We start from the raw sequence: 21604 nt of genomic DNA on the forward strand, positions 1-21604 counted from the left end.
CAGACAGACACACACACACACACACACACACACACACACACACACACACACACACACACACACACACACACACACACACACACACACACACACACACACACACACACACACACACACACACACACACACACACCCAGAGAGCGTACAATATGAACATTAGCCTATGATTAGTATTTCTGTGTCAATGGACTGTAACCTGGCCATTTTTATTAATAATGATGTAGCCATGCCGTGCATGTGTGTGGGTTTGGCTACTTCCTCATTAACGTGGTGTCAGAAAAGCATTGTTGCAGTGAGGTCTGTGGGTAGAATATTGACATTTTCAGCAATTTAGGAATCATTGTTGAAAGGATATGAAAGCTGGGGTTGGCAGTATATTATTAGCATTTTTTGCCAAAAATGCCTTGACCTCTCAGCGCATTGTAATCCAAAATGTTTTACAAAAAGAATAAACTTCTGCAACTCTGCATGGCTTTAAACATTGTAGCATGTGACAGGAGACTTTTTCCAAGCTTGCCTCGAATCACAGTATGCCATCTCAATAAGGTTTACAGGCCCACACATTCGCAGGGAAGACAGGCATCAGGACCGGGATGATGTTTGAAATGAATGAGTCATACGGGTCACAGAGAGGGGAGAGCATGATGGCTTTATTCTCAGATTCTGTCCTTCTTATTGCCTTTTTCCCGTAAACAACATACAACAATGGTGCGAACGGAATTTTGCAACAACAAAAAAATGCCGTCGTTTTGCAGTCCAAGTTTCGAATCGGTAAATACAGCATCTAAGTATTTTTGCAATAACAAACATCTTGAAGACATGAAAAAACGTGTTTAGAGAAGAAGTGTTTTAGTTTTATTTGTTGAAAAAGCCAACCAAACAAAATTGATCACAAATCTGAAGTGCACATCGTGTAGTTGCCTAATACAGAAAGTGTACCCTAAAGTCTTCTTTTTACCTACAAAATATTTATTATTTTTGTAGGCTCTGCCATTTGTTGCTGTGACTTGCACAAACAAACATCTCCACACAGGACACAGCTGCATTCATTTTGACAGGCTCTTATTTTGCCAGGACTGTCGCACATTTACCCAAATGACGTTTTCCTGTTGAGCCTGTAGGGGCACACATAATGACAAGATGTTAAAGGTTGTTACCAGTAGAGAAACGTACACTTCCATGCATTCATGGCAAGGTAAAGACTCAACCAGAGGAGCATTAGTCACTGAAAAGGTCCGGGCTATTTGTCTCTAGTGTCGATCGCCTACGTCTAAAGCCTCTTACACACCAAACTGACACCAAAGAACACGTCCCGACGGTCACGTCTCCTGCGTCTTGGCCATGTTTCGCACTGGAACACACCGCAAAGACTTCAGCCGACGGCCAAGTAGCGCGTACGGACTGCGCATGCGTGAGTGGCAATGACTCTCCTTACCAGCAGGCGGCAGTAGTGTGTATTCGTCATTCAAAAGAGGCAAGAACCGGAAGACAGACTGTGTGATACATGGAGAGAAGAAGAACAGACTGCGTGATATAAACAAAGAACAAATAGCGCGTGCGTTCCATTTTCACTCTACAGCGAGAAGCTCATGGGGCTTTCCCGAACCTGTGTCGAGAGCTGGAGTTAAATTAAGTCTCAGATTTGCCTTCTTAATAGTTTGTTTGGGTCCCTCACTTCCGTTTCGCTTCTCATGCACTGATTCGCTAAGCTGAACAGCCAATCAGAGTGATTTCTTTGGCCGACGGCCTCCCGATTCAACAGGCAGAAGCATACTTGCCAACCTTGAGATCTCAGAAATGGGGAGCATTTCAAACCCCCCCCCCCCTATTTTAAATTAACACAATTACAAAATTAAAACCTATAATTGCACACAAAAGCCATTATTTCAAGAAAAGAACAATTTCACATAAACCTCTGGTTTTTACTGTAATTTACATTAATTACAGCAGAGAGAGCTGTCCTAATCAAGTGAAGGCTGTAATCTACTTCCACATTAAAAAATGACACTTGAGTTTATGGGCGCTGTATGCAATATAGGCGTAGTTCTGTTAAGATAAGATAATAGGATGTACTTTGTTGATCCAAAATCGGGAAATTGTTTTGTTATGAAATTTAAATGAAAAAAAATGTGTTTTACATTTTTTTATTTAAAGGGGACCTATCATGCAAAATGCACTTTGTGATGTCTTTTATACATAAATATGTGTCCCCGGTGCGTGGGGGAACTCACGCAGCGTCAGAAAATAAAACTCTCTCTCTTTTCCTCCGTACCCAAATCTTTTACAAACGGGTGTACAACGAGCGGATACAGATTCCATCCGAGCTGACGTCAGCCCGGAATAATTGGTGTCGGAGCCACAGAACGTTGCCATCAGAAACAATGCCTGACGTGTTTTGGACGTAATCTTGTCTTTTGTTTACATTAGCAAGCCTCGCTAACACTCAGAGCTAACCTGTACTGAAGAGCGTGTGTTTAAAAAGCAGGAAATAAAAAAAGGAACTCACCTTGTGATAAACCTGCAAGAGAAAAAGCATTTGAGCTCCATACTGTTTCAGAAATAATCCTTGATGTGGTTTAAACAGGATGGCGTTTTATCACAGCAGAATTTAACTTTATCTCCGGTAGAATTCTGATCAGGCATTAGCTCCGCCTCTTCTTCTTTCTTTTTTTCAAGCTAAGGACCCAAAATCTGCCTTTCTCTAACAGGGCTTCAAAACAAGGGTTTGAGCAGTATGAGGGATGGCTACAATGGGGGATCACAGACATGTTTTATCTACTGCTACTGACCATGCTACAGATGTTAGTGCAAAATCTACAGCTCCTCTACCACAACCATCAGCAACAAGTGGACATGGAGAACTACATGAACTACATGTTGATAAATCCACCGCGGGGCATAAACAGAAGGGCAACCATAGCAACCATGCTCGGGGGTCTTCTTCGCTGCTTTTGGTGTATTTTGTGGCAAAAGTACAGCGCCACTTACAGGCCCGGCATATATACTCCAGCGCCTCCCGAGTGGTCTCGTTTGAACAGAAGACTTATTTTATATCGTATTCGGTTTGTTTGCGTTTCGTATGCATTTGCGTTTGCGTGTAAATGGGGTCTAAGACGCTTTCTGTTTGACCAAGTTCTGTCACTTACCTTTCGAGAACTAACTCCACTGTGGAGCCAATAGCAATTCAGCTTTCTTGCTATCATCACAATGTCATTTGTTTTTTATCACGCAACAAATTATACAGTCTTTATTCAATCGAAGAATATGTAATAACCCAACCTAATGTCAATATCATTCTCCTGCTAATTATTTAGTTTGTATCATCCCAGGGGAGCTCCTCCTAATCCTTATCCCCTTCTTACCCTTTTGGAGTTTGTCTCCCTGCATAAAAAGGTTAAGTCTGGTAACGCATGCGAATAAACAAACACACACACACACACACACACACACACACACACACACACACACACACACACACACACACACACACACACACACACACACACACACACACACACACACACACACACACACACACACACACACACACACACACACAACCAGCTCTCGTATAACTTGCTAAAATCCTAAAGCCTCACATGTTTCCCGATAGTTTGTTCTTAACCAGCGTAAACCAACAGTTTTTGTAATCTCTTTGAGATTTAAAGTTTATTTTTATTTTTATTTGGCCGTTATCTAACCACTTTCTGTCCTTGAAGACACATTTGAGAAAGAAACCATTTAAATACCATCAATATTTCCCATTTATTGGGGATAATGCAGAAAAGCAAAGGAATGTGGACTGAATAACGAAGCTAGAAAAAAATGTATTCAATTCAAAACTTTTTGATGACTGCATGTTCCTCTGAATACCCTCCAAACTTTTTAATCTCCTTCAAACTGCAAAACATCTTTCTGCTATATTTTCTTTTTTATCACTCATCTCTTGTTTTAAACCCACTCCAGTTGCCATGGTATGTTTTATCTATATATTTACAGCGGTGAATGATGTGTCCTTCTCTCTGTTTTCCCCAGCACAAAGACCCCTAAGCGGGCTGTATTTGCCGGCAGCATGCAGCTTCTGGCTGGCATCAAGCTGTGCACAGGCAGAGTTCTCACCAACCACCCCCATTATGAAGATAAAGACCTGCGGGAGAGGACCAAACAGGTACTGAAGGCTGCTCCATACTGTCAAACATACACAAACTGACAGGGGGACGATAGCACAAACACAATAAATGGAACATTTCAACATTGAAGTAAATGAATGGTTATTACTGTGTCTGCCAAACAATGTCACTCAAAAATGCCAATGTATTCATGTATCTTTTGTACTTTAATTGTGTTCACATGTAATGGCAGAGTTGTGTATTCAACAGTAAAAAGCCCCTTCCTCACTGGACAAAAATCCCTCTAACCAGGGTAGAAATGGCTACAACAAGTATTCAATTCTGGGACAAACACCTGATGGCCCGTATAATCGTCCAATGGCCCAATCCTGAAAGGCCTACTTGTGTCTATTTTTAGCTTGTTTTCCCATAACAAACCCACCTATACTAGGATATAACTGAAGTAGTGTGTAAATGTTTCCATCTTCTGATCCATTGCATATGAGTAAAGAGAAAGTAAAGGTAGGTAAGAGGCTTGTACACTTTGATTATTGCATTGTCCGACTGAGTACTTTATTGAACCACTTTGCTGGTGCTGAAACTGGGCTCCTTGAGTAGGTAAGAGATATTTCGCAGGATTTTTTATTCTGACTGTAGAGACAAGGCCAACACAGAGAAAAAATAGTTACTACTTGACTATCTAATAAGATAATAATTTTACATTTCATGGCACCCTGACCAAAAAAAGCAGGTGTATGTTTATTTCCTCACCTTTAACCAGTGTTGGGACTAACGCGTTACAAAGTAACGCGTTACTGTAACGCGTTACTGTAACGCCGTTATTGTTGGCAGTAACTAGTACTCTAACGCATTACTTTTTAAATTCAGTAACTCAGTTACCGTTACTACATGGTGCGTTACTCCGTTACTGCGTTAGTTTTTTTATATAGTCAACAGCCAGGTGAACAGAGATGAGAACTGTACTTAAGTACAGTACTTGAGTAAATGTACTTAAATACTTCCTGTGTCACATGAGGAGACGGGCTGTGGGCGTGTTTGTGTTGTTTACTAACAAGACTATCATGGCGGCGGCGGAGCTCAAGTCTAGTTTCTCCACCTGGAGATATTCTCACTATTTCACTTTTGTCGAGCACAAAGAAAATAACGTTTTAGTTAAATGTAAGTTGTGTCCTGGCGGGTCAAAGAGCCTATCTACTGCCCAAACCAGTCATTCACATCTCTTAAAACATCTGCAAAAACAACATGCTGGGACGAAGCTAGTAGCTAAGACCACAGAGACTCAGCCGACACCACTCCACCTCCACCTGCACCTAAGCAACAGCGGCTGGATTTTAACCAAGTGACTGCTAGCCAGGGGAAAGTCGATAAAGCCATTGCACGGTATGTTGTAGAACACATGCAGGCTATTGCTACAGTGGAGTCACCCGCTTTCAGGGAGCTATTTAGCATGATAGCATGTCCGGGCGGCACACGGCATATGAAACGGAAAACTTTTTCCAACTACCTGGAGAAAGAATATACAAAAATGTAAAGCCAGCTACAGTAATATCGATGCTATCCAGATTGCATGTCAAGTTGATCAACAGATTGTATTATTCTCCAATGCAATAACAGTACTGAAATGAAGGCTATAAGGGCATTAATATAATGGGAGCCCTTTTTTAAGTAACTAAAATGTTACTTTTCACAGTAACGCATTACCTTTTGGTGTAAGTAATCAGTAAAGTAACTGAGTTACTTTTGAAATGAAGTAACTAGTAATGGTAACTAGTTACTGGTTTTCAGTAACTAGCACAACACTGCCTTTAACCGAGGCAGAATATCTGTGATCGAAATGAAGTTAACTCTGGGGACATTTCCTTTAAAGGGCCCATGTCATGGCCATTTCTACTGATCATAATTCCATTACTAAAATAGATTTATATTGTGCAATTTTCCAAAATCGCATTGGTTTCTCATACAGCATCTCTGTATAGTATGTGTATTCACTCTCTGTCCTAAACGGCTTGTTGGAGCTCCTGCCCCCCCCTCCCTATGAGCCCAGTGGCCGCCTGCGAAACAGCGGGACACTCACAGCCTCGCCGTCTCACGGAGGAGAAATCGGCGGAGCTGCAGCTGAGAAAAGATTGAGTGTGTGTGTGTGAGGAAGTCCGCGGATTGGTCAATTTGGACCAATCCATGGACTTAACGTAACGGCTCCGCGGACGTGACGTAACGTAACGGCTCCACGGATTGGTCCATTTGGGTATGGGTACGTCACTGTACCCAGGAAGAAAAGGAGAAATCTCCAACGAGGCGTTCTGGGGCAGCATAGACAGGTATTTTCTGTGTTAGAGTTTTACTCGCTACAGCAGGGGTAGCCAACACGGTGCCCGCGGGCACTTAGTCGCCCGCAGGGGCAACGTGAGTCACTCGCGGGGCATGTTCTAAAATAGCTCGCCAAGCAAATCCAAAATCCAAAAGAAATACACAAAACAAAAAAGGAAATGTAATTAAAAGAATCTACCCAATGCATAAACGAAACCTCATTCGTCGCAAACTCTATCTACTTACTACAACTCTATCTATCTAACACCCTTCCTCCTCCCACAATGAATATCGCCCAATCACGTTCTTGCTTTATTTGCGGGACCAGCGTTGCAGTCGGGAAGAAAATCAATGTGGAGCGGAGTTTGACCGTGATTTTCCTTCTGGCAGAATCTACACAACACATCAGCCCCATTGAACAGCCTAGTCGTGCCAGCCTATACAGCACATGAGGGGCAGAGTTTTACTGTGTGTGTGTTGCAACTTGCATATTTATTTATTGCACTTGACGCACACACACGCATGGCGTAATTTCCACTGGGGACATGTCCCCCCCACTTTTCGAAATCCCGTTTGTGTCCCCCCACTTTACAAATATGTTTATTATTATTTTTTAACGCAAGCCGTCATTGCCACGGAGGAGCACACAGCGTCTGTGAGCGAGCGAGAGAGAGAGAGAGAGAGCTTTAATATAGATAGTAAGAAATCATTCCAATGTGTACTATAGGACCGTAAAAAAAAACAGTGATAGTAAAATATGCATAAATAAAAAGAAAGAATGCTAACTAGGTAACATACATTAAGATAAGAATAAAGAGGTTTAAATGATTTGTTATTGGTTGTGATCATATTCTAAAGATGTTTGGATTCTTGAAAAGTATACAGCTGCCTTTCATCTGAGGCTGCGGCCACACGAGGACGAAAACGGTCGTTTGCGTTACTGTTTAGTGTCATATAGACCGTTCGGCCACACGAGGACGACCAAATACGGCACTAAACGACTGAGGAAACGATAACGGGTCCCAAGGTGGATAGAAAGGCATACGCAACTCTCTGGGGGGTCCAACGGCTCCGTGTGTACGCCCTATCCGAACATTTTCAGATCACTGATAGTGATTGCGCAAAAGCCCCGCCTCTCCCCACCTCTTCTGCTCACCTCCGCTTACCCCGCGCCATTGCTGAAGTGTTTCGCCACCAACAACAACAACAATGGCGGATCGCAGAGTTGCTATCGTGCTCCGGACGCTGACCATGCCACAGTTGTTTGTGCAACATCTACAGCAATAATGATGAGGCAATAGCCCCGCCTCTCCCCACCTCTGCTGCTCACCCCCGTGTCAAAGTAAACTGCACCCTGAATTCAGATTATTTATCTTTCTCTCGATATGGACCTAAACGCGAGTGAAGTCTAATCTGACAGGACGGAGACACGCAGCTCTGCTCACCTGCAGCTCCTCCCGCTGCAGCAAAACACACACTTCAAGTCAGATCATCACCCTTAGCTATTTTAATTACCTCTCAAACTCCCTAAACTAGTTATGTTTATGTTTACTGTCGGCCTGGTCACTCATTACTGGATCAGCTGCTGCATGAGACAGACACTGATGCTGTCCGAAGAGAGGGAGGAAAAAGAGAGGCTCCGTGTATTTTATTATTATGATATATAGAGTCGTTATTCATTTGTTTTAAAGCTCAATAAATAACAAAGAAGACCTTTGACCGGCACTTTTATAATTTTGTCCGGAAGGGCAACCATGACAACCATGCTTCTTCGCTGCTTTTGTGGAGGAAGTTACAGCGCCACGTACAGGCTCGGCATATGTACTGCAGCTTCTCCAGCGGTTGGAGCTAAATGGAGCGGTCTCGTGTGGGCAGACACTATCCAGATAACTATTGCGTGTGGACGGAAGCTTGTTTGCGATTGCGTATGCGTTAATCCTATGCTTTTAGCCGTTTTCGTCCTCGTGTGGCCGCAGCCTGAGTGTTGAGAGCTGTTTCCATAAATTCATGTTGTGCTCAAAGTGCACCAGATTGATGCATTTAACTTCAACATTTAAAAAAATATCATCCCGGGGGTGCATGACCCCGGACCCCCCAGAGGATGTGAGGTCCACCTCCAAATAAAGCAGGTCAAAATGATTAAATTGAATACATTTTCTTTTAGTAAACACTGAAAACGGGTCCCACAGACCCAAACAGCACACACAGGTTAGAGGTAAGCATATAATAATGTTCAAATGTGCTAAATATATACACTGCAAAAAAAAAAAAAAAGAGGAGTGCAAGTAGCCCCCGACTTGTTTTATTTTTTTAAAGTAGCTCTCATCCTAAAAAAGGTTGGTGACCCCTGCGCTACAGGGTGTACTTTGAGGGTTTTTGACTCTGCAGACGGGGACGGGTAATAACCGGAAAAGGCAACCTGAAAATAAAAATAAATGCTTTCCAAGTTCTAATCACGTGTCCCGTGCCAGTCTTACTTAAGTTTGGATTTCAGCCTCCAAGAATAATAATATGTATTTACGATTGAAGTACTTATTTGAAGGAAGCTTCCATCTGTTGCAGCCTTTAGAACTTTGTGTTTGAAGACAGGCAAAGTGAGTTTCAAGGTAAAAATGACATGATATTAAGTGAAACAGGAACGTGACAGTCGACTATTGAACCCAAATCTGAATCGTTATGTATTACATTGTTGGCAATGGTAGAATAGTATGAAAGTGCTGTAGGGATTTTGGTTTTTGGCTCATTTTACCACCGGTGGTGTTGTTGTGTTTTGGCTGCAATCTTGTGTCCTCAAGCATTCAATGGACAACTGATGTGTGACAGCTCTGACTGCCAAAGTTGCCATGATATCCACTTATTTTCTTCCGACACTCTTCTTTCTGCTTCTGTCTATATTCATGGTGTCAGAGAAACTCGGAACAAACACACATTTTCACTCAAGTTGAAACATTTTCAGCTCAAGCAGATGTGAGATGCCCAGAGCAAATTTTCCACTTTGTCTCGGTTCTTGTATTTCTATTGACTTTGTTGCAACTATTCTGCCTCTAAATATCACTTTGTGTTGCAAAATGCAATTGAACAGCCACTTTCCTTTCTTTCTTATGTTTTTAAAGTTGTGCTTTGGTGCCAGCTAAGGTCTAAGGTCTATATGTCATGAAACATTTGTTATTTATACAAACAAGAACATTAGTATTCTTCAGTTCAGTAAAACAAGCTGATTTATTTATTCATTTGAGCATTCATAATTCAAATCTGGAAACAAAATTATGAAATTATGAACTGAAGTCAGACTTACTGTATATTGAATCATATTAGTTGCACGTACAGGGAAACCAAATGAAAGCCCCTCTGCCATTGTATATACAGTGGGGCAAAAAAGTATTTAGTCTGCAACCAATTGTGCAAGTTCTCTCACTTAAAAAGATGAGAGGCCTGTAATTTTCATCCTAGGTATACCTCAACTATCAGAGACAAAATGAGAAAAGAAATCCAGGAAATCACATTGTCTGATTTTTAAAGAATTTATTTGGTCAATAACAAAAGTTCATCTCAATACTTTGTTATATGTGACCCGCTCTATCGAAATCAGTCGGAAGTCGCAACGGCTCATTTCAAAATAAACGTGGATTTACGTAAAAAAACAATTTTTTCGGGGTTCGGGTGTTTTGTTTGATTTTAAACAAACAAAGTCTTGGCTTTCAGAATATGAAACTTTTATTTCCAAACTCACACGATAAATAGATTTTTGAAGCTTGTAAAGGGACGAAGACAGGCACCTCTCACTCGCAATCTGCTCTTCCGCAGCGCCGCCCCCCCCTCCCTCCGGCTGAAATTATGAATGTAAGAGTATAGTAATCGTAGATAACACGGCAGGGTCCGTTACAATTTGTTTTCATCTGATTTCAATTAAACAAAGTCTTGGCTTTCAGAATATTAAACTTGTTTCGGCAAATTCAGATGATAAATACAACTTTGAAGCTTGTAACGGCATAATTACAAGCGGAGAACGGAGTAACTTAACGTCACAGCAGGCATAACAACAGCCGGTGTTTCTCGTGAGTGTTTTCCCTGGGAAACAAACACAATACACACAAATGCAAAATTACACACACACACACACACACACACACACACACACACACACACGTATACACTTATGGTATACACACACACTCGCGAGCTTCCCCTCCAAACGAAAATATCTTCCCTCCGTAGTATTTTGATCATTTGCTCCACTAATAATCAATCAGATCGATGGATTCCAGAGAAGAAAAAACTTTAAACGCCTTTTTCTCAAAATGATGACTCTGTGACAGTCATTATATAATGTGACATATTTCGCTTAATATTTGGAGAACAAAAACTATCCTGATATCATTAGAAAGCTAGGAATATCCTCTTTCCAACAGTGTATACAACTCAAAATGTGTCTTCGGGTCAATGCGACTGATTTCGATGGAGCAGGTCACATATACCCTTTGTTGGCAATGACAGAGGTCAAACGTTTTCTGTAAGTCTTCGCAAGGTTTTCACACACTGTTGCTGGTATGTTGGCCCATTCCTCCATGCAGATCTCCTCTAGAGCAGTGATGTTTTGGGGCTGTCGCTGGGCAATACGGACTTTCAACTCCCTCCAAAGATTTTCTATGGGGTTGAGATCTGGAGACTGGCTAGGCCACTCCAGGACCTTGAAATGCTTCTTACGAAGCCACTCCTTTGTTGCCCGGGCGGTGTGTTTGGGATCATTGTCATGCTGAAAGACCCAGCCACGTTTCATCTTCAATGCCCTTGCTGATGGAAGGAGGTTGTCTCTCAAAATCTCACGATACATGGCCCCATTCATTCTTTCCTTTACACGGATCAGTCGTCCTGGTCCCTTTGCAGGAAAACAGCCCCAAAGCATGATGTTTCCACCCCCATGTTTCACAGTAGGTATGGTGTTCTTTGGATGCAACTCAGCATTCTTTCTCCTCCAAACACGTCTAGTTGAGTTTTTACCAAAACGATTTTCTGGATTTTCTTTTCTCATTCTGTCTCTCATAGTTGAAGTGTACCTAGGATGAAAATTACAGGCCTCTCTCATCTTTTTAAGTGGGAGAACTTGCACAATTGGTGGCTGACTAAATACTTTTTTGCCCCACTGTATATGAACGAATCTATATGACGAAGTGATGTCATACATTGGTTTGTGGACTATGGTTTAGGTTTGGACTCTTTTGCCATCACTATCTAGAATTGGCAGAAGTGAACTAATGTGGGTTACAGGGAGGAGAGTGAGCCCTGACAGGGCAGGTACCTTTGGCATAGCAAACACTAAGTAACTAGCTAAAGCTAGCACCTGCTTGGTTAGCAATGTGCATCTGTCATTTGAATAGGCCAAGAAGTGGGACTTTTCCAACACATCTCTAAGCGGTTGACCAATACCAACAGAGCCAGCCAGCTAACCAATCAGAGCAGACTGGGCTCTGGTTTCAGACAGAGGGTGAAAAGAGGTGCTGCAGCACAGGCAGTATGAGAAAAATAAAGAGCTTTTTAACATTTAAGCATGAAAACAAGTCACAGTAAAAGCACACAATATGCAAATGAACCTGAACATTAGCATAATATATTCAGAATGATAATGTTTGCCTATATTGCTTAGAAGAATATTAAATTACTTTTCTTTCACTTTGTTTTTGGCTTGGAAGTCATTTCCTCATAGACTTCTAGACAATTGGAATCCTTTTTGCAACCAGGGAAGTTTCTCCCTACTGGCCATCAGAAGGAATGCAGGTTAAAGGCACTTGTACAGTTTCCCCCCTTTGTAGTTAAACATTATTTGTTGCCATTTTATTGTAGGAACATGCAAAAGTTAAGATATAATTGTAGTCCTGAAGTCAAAGTCTGAATCGTCTCCCTTTTACAGAACTTGCTGTTGCTCTAATGGCAGTCTCTCTCCTTCACAGAGGAATCTTTATGGTGCCACTGCAGCTGAAGCCAGGCTGCAGCTCATCCATCTCACTCAGCTCCGTTAGTGTCTTGCGTGAGAGACATAAGACGTGTCTGTAGATGGGGGCCAGTGACCTGCAGTGATTGTGTGAATGCATATCGGATCATAAGAAGCTCTGAGTACAATGTGCATCCATTAAGTCTGACTGAGTACTAACGTAGGGGAAATGGAGAGAGAGAATGCTGCGCTCCAGTAGAGGAGAGCTTAACGGTGAGACTCACTTGAGTGCATTTTAGTAATGTTGGTGGGAAATGCTATAGGAGAGCATTGTTGCATTTTTTCTATTAATGTGGGTGCAAATGGTTTTTACCGTCATTAATGGAGGAAAACGCATTTCAAACCAAGCTGAGTAAATACAATTCTTCCATTTGGTTCTGTTTATTTAGTGGGAATGCTGATACAGCATTCCCACTATATGTTTTTCAAATTCTTTATTATTATTCCGCCGGAATTTTGCACCTCTTCTCCTCTCGCATTGAACATCGCAGAACATCGGGAATCGATGGCTATTACTTTTATCATTCATAACTTTCATAATTCCAGAGATATATCCCATAATTCATCACATTTTTAACATGGAAGTCAATGGAGAAATTCTTCGGACTTCAACAAATCTTCATGCGACTTCAACTGCTAACTGTTCATTCATACTTTCACTCAGAAACCTCAGTCCAACTTTAAAATGTTACACATCTTTCTGACATTATTCGTGTAACACAACTTTTAAATCTGATTCTTACTTTTAGAGATATTAAACATTGTTCAGACCTTGGTACAGAGGGCTTCTTCAGATTTTAACATTACTTGTGTGATGTCACAGCTAGAGTGTAGGAAATCTTGACATTTGCCTTCATATTTCTTTTTAAAACTGCCATAATTCCCAAACCCTACATTCCTGAGACATCATTTTTCATGACAAACGTAGGAAAACATCTCGTAGCTTGAAAAATGACAAATAATTAAGCTAAATAATTAAACAAAATGCCTCTTGAGGGCATGAAGTGAGAACAACTTTCAACATGCCTCCATTGAAGCCCATTGTAATTTCAGGCTGATATTTCCTCACGGTAGCAGCCGCACACCTTTAGTTAAACTGCCAAAAAGGCCACATTATTAACCCGAAACTACACAAAGATTACACTTCAGATACTCAACTTCCTTGACATGCTTCACGTTTTGAAATCTCACAGATATCTGTTACGGTTATTCGACAAAATGTTCACATGTAAGCAGTGTTGCGTGTAACACATTACAAAAGTAACGGAGTTACAGTAATATATTACTTTTTGCTGTAACGAAGTAATGTAACGCATTACTAATGAAATGTGGGAAATATATTACCCGTTACAATGCCCAGTAACGCAGTTACAACACATTTCAACCCGAAATGAAATGGTGTTTTTAAGAATGTACTAACATAGCGAGACATTCCGACAAATTGTGCGGGTAGATTAGTAAACCTGGTGTGTTTACCCTTCAGGCTTCGCGTCGGGATCTTCGGGGCAGTTGAATGTTATGCATCCTCTATTAAAAAAAGAGAACGGAGCGAAAAATACAAACAACAAATTGTGTCAGGTGCGCGTGACCTGCTCCGCTGCGCGTGCATCATTTCCAAAGTGCTTCCACAGCAGTGACACACATCTGTGGATATCACATCATTTATACGAAAATGGTTAAAGCAACCATCACTAAACGCCAGCAACACTGCATCTACTGCAGACCGTAGCAACAGGCCAGATGGGGACATCACGTTATCCTAGTATACTAGTACTCCCGCCTGACTCGCCGCCCTCGCCCCCGGAGCAGCAGTCTTCGTCTCCCCAAACTACTCTGCGGCCCGCAGGTGCCAGGATACCACGGCAAAACAGAGCCTGCCCAGGTGTATCTAAACAAGTACCCGCCTGTACAGTGGGGTTAGGCGGTCATTTTGCAGCTCGTGGTATAAAAATAGACAATGGCTAGAATATTCATGTGAAAATAGTGCCATATTCTGCCATGCCTGTAGAAATGTTGGGTCAAAAATAATGCATACAATAGCACAGATGCCTTCACCACGAATGGCTACAAACATATCTCATATCCCAAGCTTATCAACAAGCTAATGTTGCAGCTGAAATGTTCTCCAGGTCACAAAGTCAACCTCACATGATGATCTGATACCAGTTTTCAAGCACAGTAAATATACTCTTCCCAGAGTATATGATGGGACCAAAGTGATGATTTAGTACATGGCTTTAATAATACTTTTGCTTTTCAATGTTTGCCATTTCAAACCATGAGCTGGTTCAAATAATATTTGCCTTGATTTACAATATGTTCTCATTTGTTTTATCAGTACAGTTTTGAAGCTTTTGTGCTTTTCTTTTGACACGATGGGCTCATAAGAACTCAGATGCTCGATTCCGTTGCTTTGTAATATTATTTATTGTAAAGAACACAAAGCTTTTCAATAATGACTTCTAGGATCTACTAGGACTCTCCAAAGAATCACTAGGTTCGACTAGGTAATACAAAAACAGGTCTCTGGTAACAGGCATGGATATGACGAAAAGACAAGACGAACCAACACAAGACAAAGGGAGAGAAGGACTATATACACACACACACACACACACACAGGTGGACACAATCAGGGGCGGGAACAACAATCAGTCTAACAGGTGACACACGGACAGGAAGTGCAGACACCTGGAAAGAGAGGGTAGAGTCATTAACATAAGACAGATGGACAAACACTAAAAACACAACAACTAAGGATACTAGCGCTAAAACCTTACATCTTTGCCACAGTCCACTTTGGACTATATGACATATTTCAGGATTGCACTTTTAACTCACTTGAAATGTTCTCACTTGCTTGGTTTCAAAACATAACAAATGCCATAATCTGTTCATTGGGGACCATCAATGCTATTTTTCATTGCTGTTGCCGGCCACTTGCTCATGTAAACTACTGCTGTGCCCCCTGTAATCTCAGAGGCACCCCGAGTCATTTTGTTCTGGAACCGGGCCTGTACACGGCCATAATAAACAAAATACAGAGCCCATTCCGTGTCCTGTTATTGTTTAATTCCTGTCTGCCTTCTTCTGGTGATTTATCTGACGTCCAGTCTTTTAACCTCTTTTCCTTTCTCTTTCTTGATCCTCCTTAGCAACCTTCATTATAGTCCTTGACAGTGGTCTGTACTGGATTAACAACGTGTCACATGTTAAGAATTTATAATCAGAATCGTGTATTCAACTAAACCGTGTAATACAAGTTGTTAGTAGCCTTAAGGGCCTACACAGTTGTTATGCTATACCACATCGCCCTTCACTGGATGTATAATGAGCTGCACTAAACTACATTTTAGCATTTAAAATACCTAGCCATTCTTTTACGGTTATTTTGGTGAAAGTAACTAAAAAGTAGTGTAACTCATTACATTTCAGAGACAGTAATATTGTAATGTAACTTATTACTTTCAAAAGACAGTAATAAGTAATATGTAATATATTATATTTTGGAAGTAACTTGCCCAACACTGCATGTAAGAGGTTTATCTCTCATTCAGAACAATGGAAACCATTGATCTCTGCACACCTCGTTAGCTCAAATATAAATACCTGTGTCATGGAACACGATGATGTCATAACCCACAGGTGTTCGTGTTTGAGCTAACGACGTGGTCACTGGACTTTAACAGACTGTCTGAGCCTATTCTTTTCTGTCTGATGGAGACTTCATACTGACTTCAACATGTTCCATCTATTTTATACATTATTGGTGAGACACAGCTGTCGTCGTTAGCTCAAATATAAACACCTGTGTCATGGAACACGATGATGTCACATTGACAGGTTTGGTAACGATGCAGCCATCAACGCATCTAAGCGTATTATGGGGTGTCATCAAATGCCGTTGCCATGGCGACAGACCACTCACCATGAAGCACGATGTCGCTGTAAGTCCAATGGACACGGTCCGATCGTCCCCCAAACTTCGCTTGTATATCATCGGTCCAGCCTTCAACAGCTCTACGTCAATTATGGGGTTTCTTCAAATGCCGTTGCCATGGCAACACAATGCTCGCCATGAAACACGGTTTTCTCATAACTTCAGTGAAAATGCTCCAAACGGCCCAAAACTTCACAGGTTTGGTAACGATGCAGCCATCAATGTTGCCACGATGTCGCTGTAACTCCAATGGACACGGTCCAGTCGTCCCCGAATCTTCACTTGTATATCACCGGTCCATGCCTCAACAGCTCTATGCCAAATCTGAGATCTCACCATGTGGCGTTTCCATGGAAACGCATCCCTCGCCTTAAAACACGATGTTGTCGTGATACCTATGCACGTGGTCTAAAACATCACCAGACTTCAGATAATGGCTAATGGTCCGGCTCTCAACAGCTCTATGTCAATTATGGGGTGTCATCATATGCCATTTCCATGGAAACGCATCTCTCGCCATGAAACACGATGTCGCTTTAACTCCAATGGACACGGTCCGATCGCCCCCAAACTTCGCTTGTATATCACCGGTCCATGCCTCAACAGCTCTATGGCAAATCTGAGATCTCACCATAGGCTGTTTCCATGGAAACACATCCCTCGCCATAAAACACGATGTTGTCATGATACCTATGCAAATGGTCCAAACACCACCAGACTTCAGATGACAGTTAATGGTCCAGTCCTTAACATGTCTATGTGCCATTAGTGAGTTTTCCTCAAAAGCTGTTGCCATGGCAAGGGATGCGTATCCCTTGCAATAAAACACGATATTGATATAACTCCTATGAAAATTGTCAAAAAGTGCTAAAACTTCACGTGTGTCAACAGTCCAGCCGTGAAAGCCGTGAAGACATCTACGGGACAGGTTTGAGGTTTCTTCAAATGCCGTTGCCATGGCAACACAATGCTCACCATGAAACATGGTTTTCTCATAACTTCAGTGAAAATGCTCCAAACGACCCAAAACTTCACAGGTTTAGTAACGATGCAGCCATCAACGCATCTAAGCGTATTATGGGATGTCATCAAATGCCGTTGGCATGGCGACAGATCATTCGCCATCAAGTTAGTTCAAAAATTTGCAGTTCAAATATTCTGCTGCTTTTCCAAGCCTTTTTACTTTATTTTCTTCTCTCATCACACATTGAAGCCCCCAGTGTTCATGTATCATTTCAATATAAATTCTTCACTTTCTTCTTACACATTACATTTCAGTATAGCAATTCAGCGTCAGCTTTTCAGCATAAAGCATTCCCACTATCTATAGTTTCACCTGTTATACATATTTTTGTAAGAGGCTCTATTATGCTTTTTTGGGTTTTCCCTTTCTTGTAGTATGGGTTTGGACAATGGACTGCAAGGCTACAATCCCAAAGTTTCCTTTCAGAGGGAGTTTCTCTCCCACACACTCCCCCCCCATGCCTGAAATGCCTCCATTGGACTGCTTTATTTACTTCCGTAACATAGTGACATCACTATGTAACACTCTATTGGATAGTGCTCCTACACATTGGACGTGATAGGCTAAGGGGTAGGCCATTTTAGAAACATCCCTAAGCGGTTGACCAATCACAACAGAGCTGGCCAGCTAACCCAACCAGCAGACTGGGCTCTGGTTTCAGACAGAAACCAGGCAGTATGAGAAAAATAAAGAACTTGTTGAACATTAAAGCATGCAAACATGTCACTGTAGAGGCACACAATGTAAATATTTTTGCTCAATTTCACCTTTACTTTCCGGTCAGTAAATGTGGAGCCTATACATTAACATTAACTGTGTTTTACTTTAAATCAAAAAGACTGATCACAAAAAACAGGCTAGAACACGCTGTAAACACAACCTTCTTTCTTTGTGTGTGTGTGTGTGTGTGTGTGTGTGTGTGTGTGTGTGTGTGTGTGTGTGTGTGTGTGTGTGTGTGTGTGTGTGTGTGTGTGTGTGTGTGTGTGTGTGTGTGTGTGTGTGTGTGTGTGTGTGTGTGTGTGTGTGTGTGTGTGTGTGTGTGTGTGTGTCTTCTTCTTTCGTATAACGTTATATGTCCAACTCGGTGTCGTGTAGCCATGCCCGCATCTCTGGTCCTAGGTCGAAGAGGCTGGCTTCCGAGGGTGGTCTATATAAGGGGCAGATGGTGATTATATGGACAGCGGTCTGCTCAGGGTCACCGCACTCGCATGCCGCACTGTCCGCCAAGCCCCACGTCTTCATCGTGGTTTTAAAGCGACCGACCCCAGTTCGTAGACGGTTTAGAGTGGTCCACTGCCGGCGCGGTAGGTCGTCTCCTCCAATGGTGCCATCTCCTGGGTCCCAGATGTAACGGTGGATTCGGGAGGGCCCGGCTGACACCCACTCCTTCTTCCAAGCTGCTGCCAACCATGCATCTCTGGAGATGTCCTCAGAGGTGGAGTTGAGCATCTCTTGAGCTGCTATGTTGTAGGGGTGGCGGGACTTGAGTCTGTTTGGAGGTGCTGGAGTTATTGTGGTGTGGTGCAGGATGTGCCAGTCATACTTTTGTGCCTTCCTGGCCAGGGCGAGGGTGGCAGCCTCCCGTCGGAGGCCGGCCGGTGCTATTCCCGCAAGGACTGGCAAGAGGGACACAGGGGTAGGCTTTAAGCATCCAGTTATTATTCGAAGGGAGGTATTGATAGCCACGTCGACCTTTTTCGCATGAGGGCTTCTGCTCCAGACTGGGGCGCAGTATTCGGCTGCAGAGAAGACCAGGGCTTGAGTGGATATTCGCAGCGTCTTAGCGGAGGCTCCCCAGGTTGTTCCAGCGAGGCGGCGGATCAGCGTGTGTGTGTGTGTGTGTGTGTGTGTGTGTGTGTGTGTGTGTGTGTGTGTGTGTGTGTGTGTGTGTGTGTGTGTGTGTGTGTGTGTGTGTGTGTGTGTGTGTGTGTGTGTGTGTGTGTGTGTGTGTGTGTGTGTGTGTGTGTGTGTGTGTGTGTGTGTGTGTGTGTGTGTGTGTGTGTGTGTGTGTGTGTGTGTTGGTATTGAGGACAAAACTTTGTAAATTGCATTTTCAAACATCTGTAATGACCTTCATGATATTGCAGTATCTTTCTGGTCTTAATTTATGTCACTACAAATAATTCATTAGTGAGCAAAGAATAGTTATTCTCGTTGCCTTTGTATTATTCTACTTTTGGAATGAATGCACATACCCAGCAGACATTCATTCTAAATTAGGAAGCAACTGTTTATTTTTTAAAAAGTGTACTATAACACACTTTCCCCAGTAATATGGCTCCTAAAGCCGCTGAAAAATGAAATGTGGGAGGGAGTTTTCTACAGAAATGTCTTAAATGTCCTTGAAAAAAACATAACTTACAAAGCATTAGTCCATGTCCCAAAACATTAACACTTTCCTATCTTGCCTGTGGCTCTTAGTTTCAAGATGATTTGTGTAAAAACAGGTCACAGACATATCATTATAAGTTTCATTATCAAAAAAGGCTATTATTTCCTTAAAGAGCTCATCTAGATTGACGAAGAGTGTATTTGTTAGGTTGTTAAGTAAAATGAACAATTGTTGATCTTTACCTGTCTGTTATAACATGTCCAACCGATACACTTCCATTACTGTGTGTTACTCCAATATTGACCGTATTTTAAGAATTTGAAACAAAAAAACGTAATTTCCAAAACTCTGAAATCTCATGAAAATGTAACAAAACCACAAAAGACTGATTACAAACATTGTAATAACTAAAGGTACAGTATTTTATTAATTAGTTTCCTCTTTGGAACAATATTTGATAAATGTATTGTTATTTCTTGGCACCTTTTCATGACATGTGTTGACCATAAAAACAATACCATCAGGTCCGGGACCCCCAAGTAATTCGCCACCACGAACTGTTCTATGCCATCATGACGCATTTGGGGGAATCAGAACCTTTTTCATACCTGTTATTACATTTCTACATGTTTTTGGGTATGGCTGCTAAAATATTAGTAAGTAGGTATTGCAATTTTGGACATGGAAGTATGTTCCGGAAACAGGAAGGCTAAGAAAACGGATGTTTAATGTGCAAGTAACAGGGAGAGATTTCATCATTCATTTTCCAGCTAGATTTTGACACTTCAAAGTTCCAGCCCTCTTTCAAATTAAATCCTATTCACAAAATGCTACTAGGCTGAGTTTGTCCCTTCAAACAATTTCTTATGTTGTTTATTTTGTGTTTTTTGTTGCTGTGAGAAAGTGGTGAAAAGTTTCATTTCATCAGCCACAAATATAACATGAACCATAACAGATTTCAGAAAGTTCAGCTGTGTTTAACAATTTAGCTTTTGTCCCCCCTCGGATTGTGTTTTCAGAATTGAATCTAAACCGACTTTCATCAAAACTGTCATTCAGAATATAAATGTGTCTGGTAATTGAGTTCCATCAGAGAGGTTTGCTCTCCTTTCAAAGATATTGGAGTCAAATTATAACGCAGGAGGATCTTCAGAATAGAAACAAGCAATCCTAAGCAAATCTCTTCTGTGTGTGTGTGTGTGTGTGTGTGTGTGTGTGTGTGTGTGTGTGTGTGTGTGTGTGTGTGTGTGTGTGTGTGCGTGTGTGTGTGTGCGTGTGCGCGCGCGAGCAGGTCTATCAGGTGTACGCACGGCGCTCCCCGGAGGAAGTCTATGACATCATGAAGGCCATGGGGGCGGACTACGTGGTTCTGGAGAACAGCATCTGCTACGAGCGCAGGCACAGGAGAGGCTGCAGACTGAGGGATCTGCTGGACCTGGCCAACGGACACGTGGGTGGCTTTTATACACCGTGACTCATAGTGACTCTGCCTCCATAACGATCAATAGTTTCCCTTTTTGTCTGCGTGTCTCTGTCTCTCACTCTTGCTGTTGCTATCTCTCCTTATTTTGATGTCAGGTGCTGGCTCTTTGGATTAGCAGAGGCTTCAGTCTGGATGTCTGGCTAAGACGCATTAAACACAACACCACTGTGTTTTTGTTTTGACGGCGTAAATGTCACAAAGCAGACGCTACATCTGACATCTTGACAGCTTTATTGAAAAAATGCTGTTCTTTTTGTACTTATTTGTGTCTTTGTCTTTTTTTTTTTCTCTTCCGATTTGGCCTTTATTTTCTTTCTTTCTTTTAAAGCAGATCCTTCAAAGGTGGTACAGTGTATAGACACTGACAGACACTGAAGTTAGCATTTAAAGATAGGGATTTGT

The 21604-nt window shown here is 42.0% G+C and overlaps 1 protein-coding gene across 3 annotated transcripts in view; it reads left to right on the forward strand.

The window, feature by feature from the left end:
* The window catches only part of dpy19l3 (dpy-19 like C-mannosyltransferase 3), a 104637-nt gene that overhangs the window by 82024 nt on the left and 1009 nt on the right, over positions 1-21604 (forward strand). For 2 of the 3 annotated variants that reach the window (XM_034103542.2, XM_034103552.2), the window contains exons 17-18: positions 4036-4168; positions 21011-21169. In XM_034103542.2, coding sequence (XP_033959433.1) covers positions 4036-4168; positions 21011-21169 — 292 coding nt within the window. The remainder of the gene's footprint in view (positions 1-4035; positions 4169-21010; positions 21170-21604) is intronic. The other variant, XM_034103556.2, reaches the window with a different exon arrangement.

Source organism: Pseudochaenichthys georgianus, chromosome 3 (assembly GCF_902827115.2).
Source record: "Pseudochaenichthys georgianus chromosome 3, fPseGeo1.2, whole genome shotgun sequence".
Taxonomy (NCBI): Eukaryota; Metazoa; Chordata; class Actinopteri; order Perciformes; family Channichthyidae; genus Pseudochaenichthys; species Pseudochaenichthys georgianus.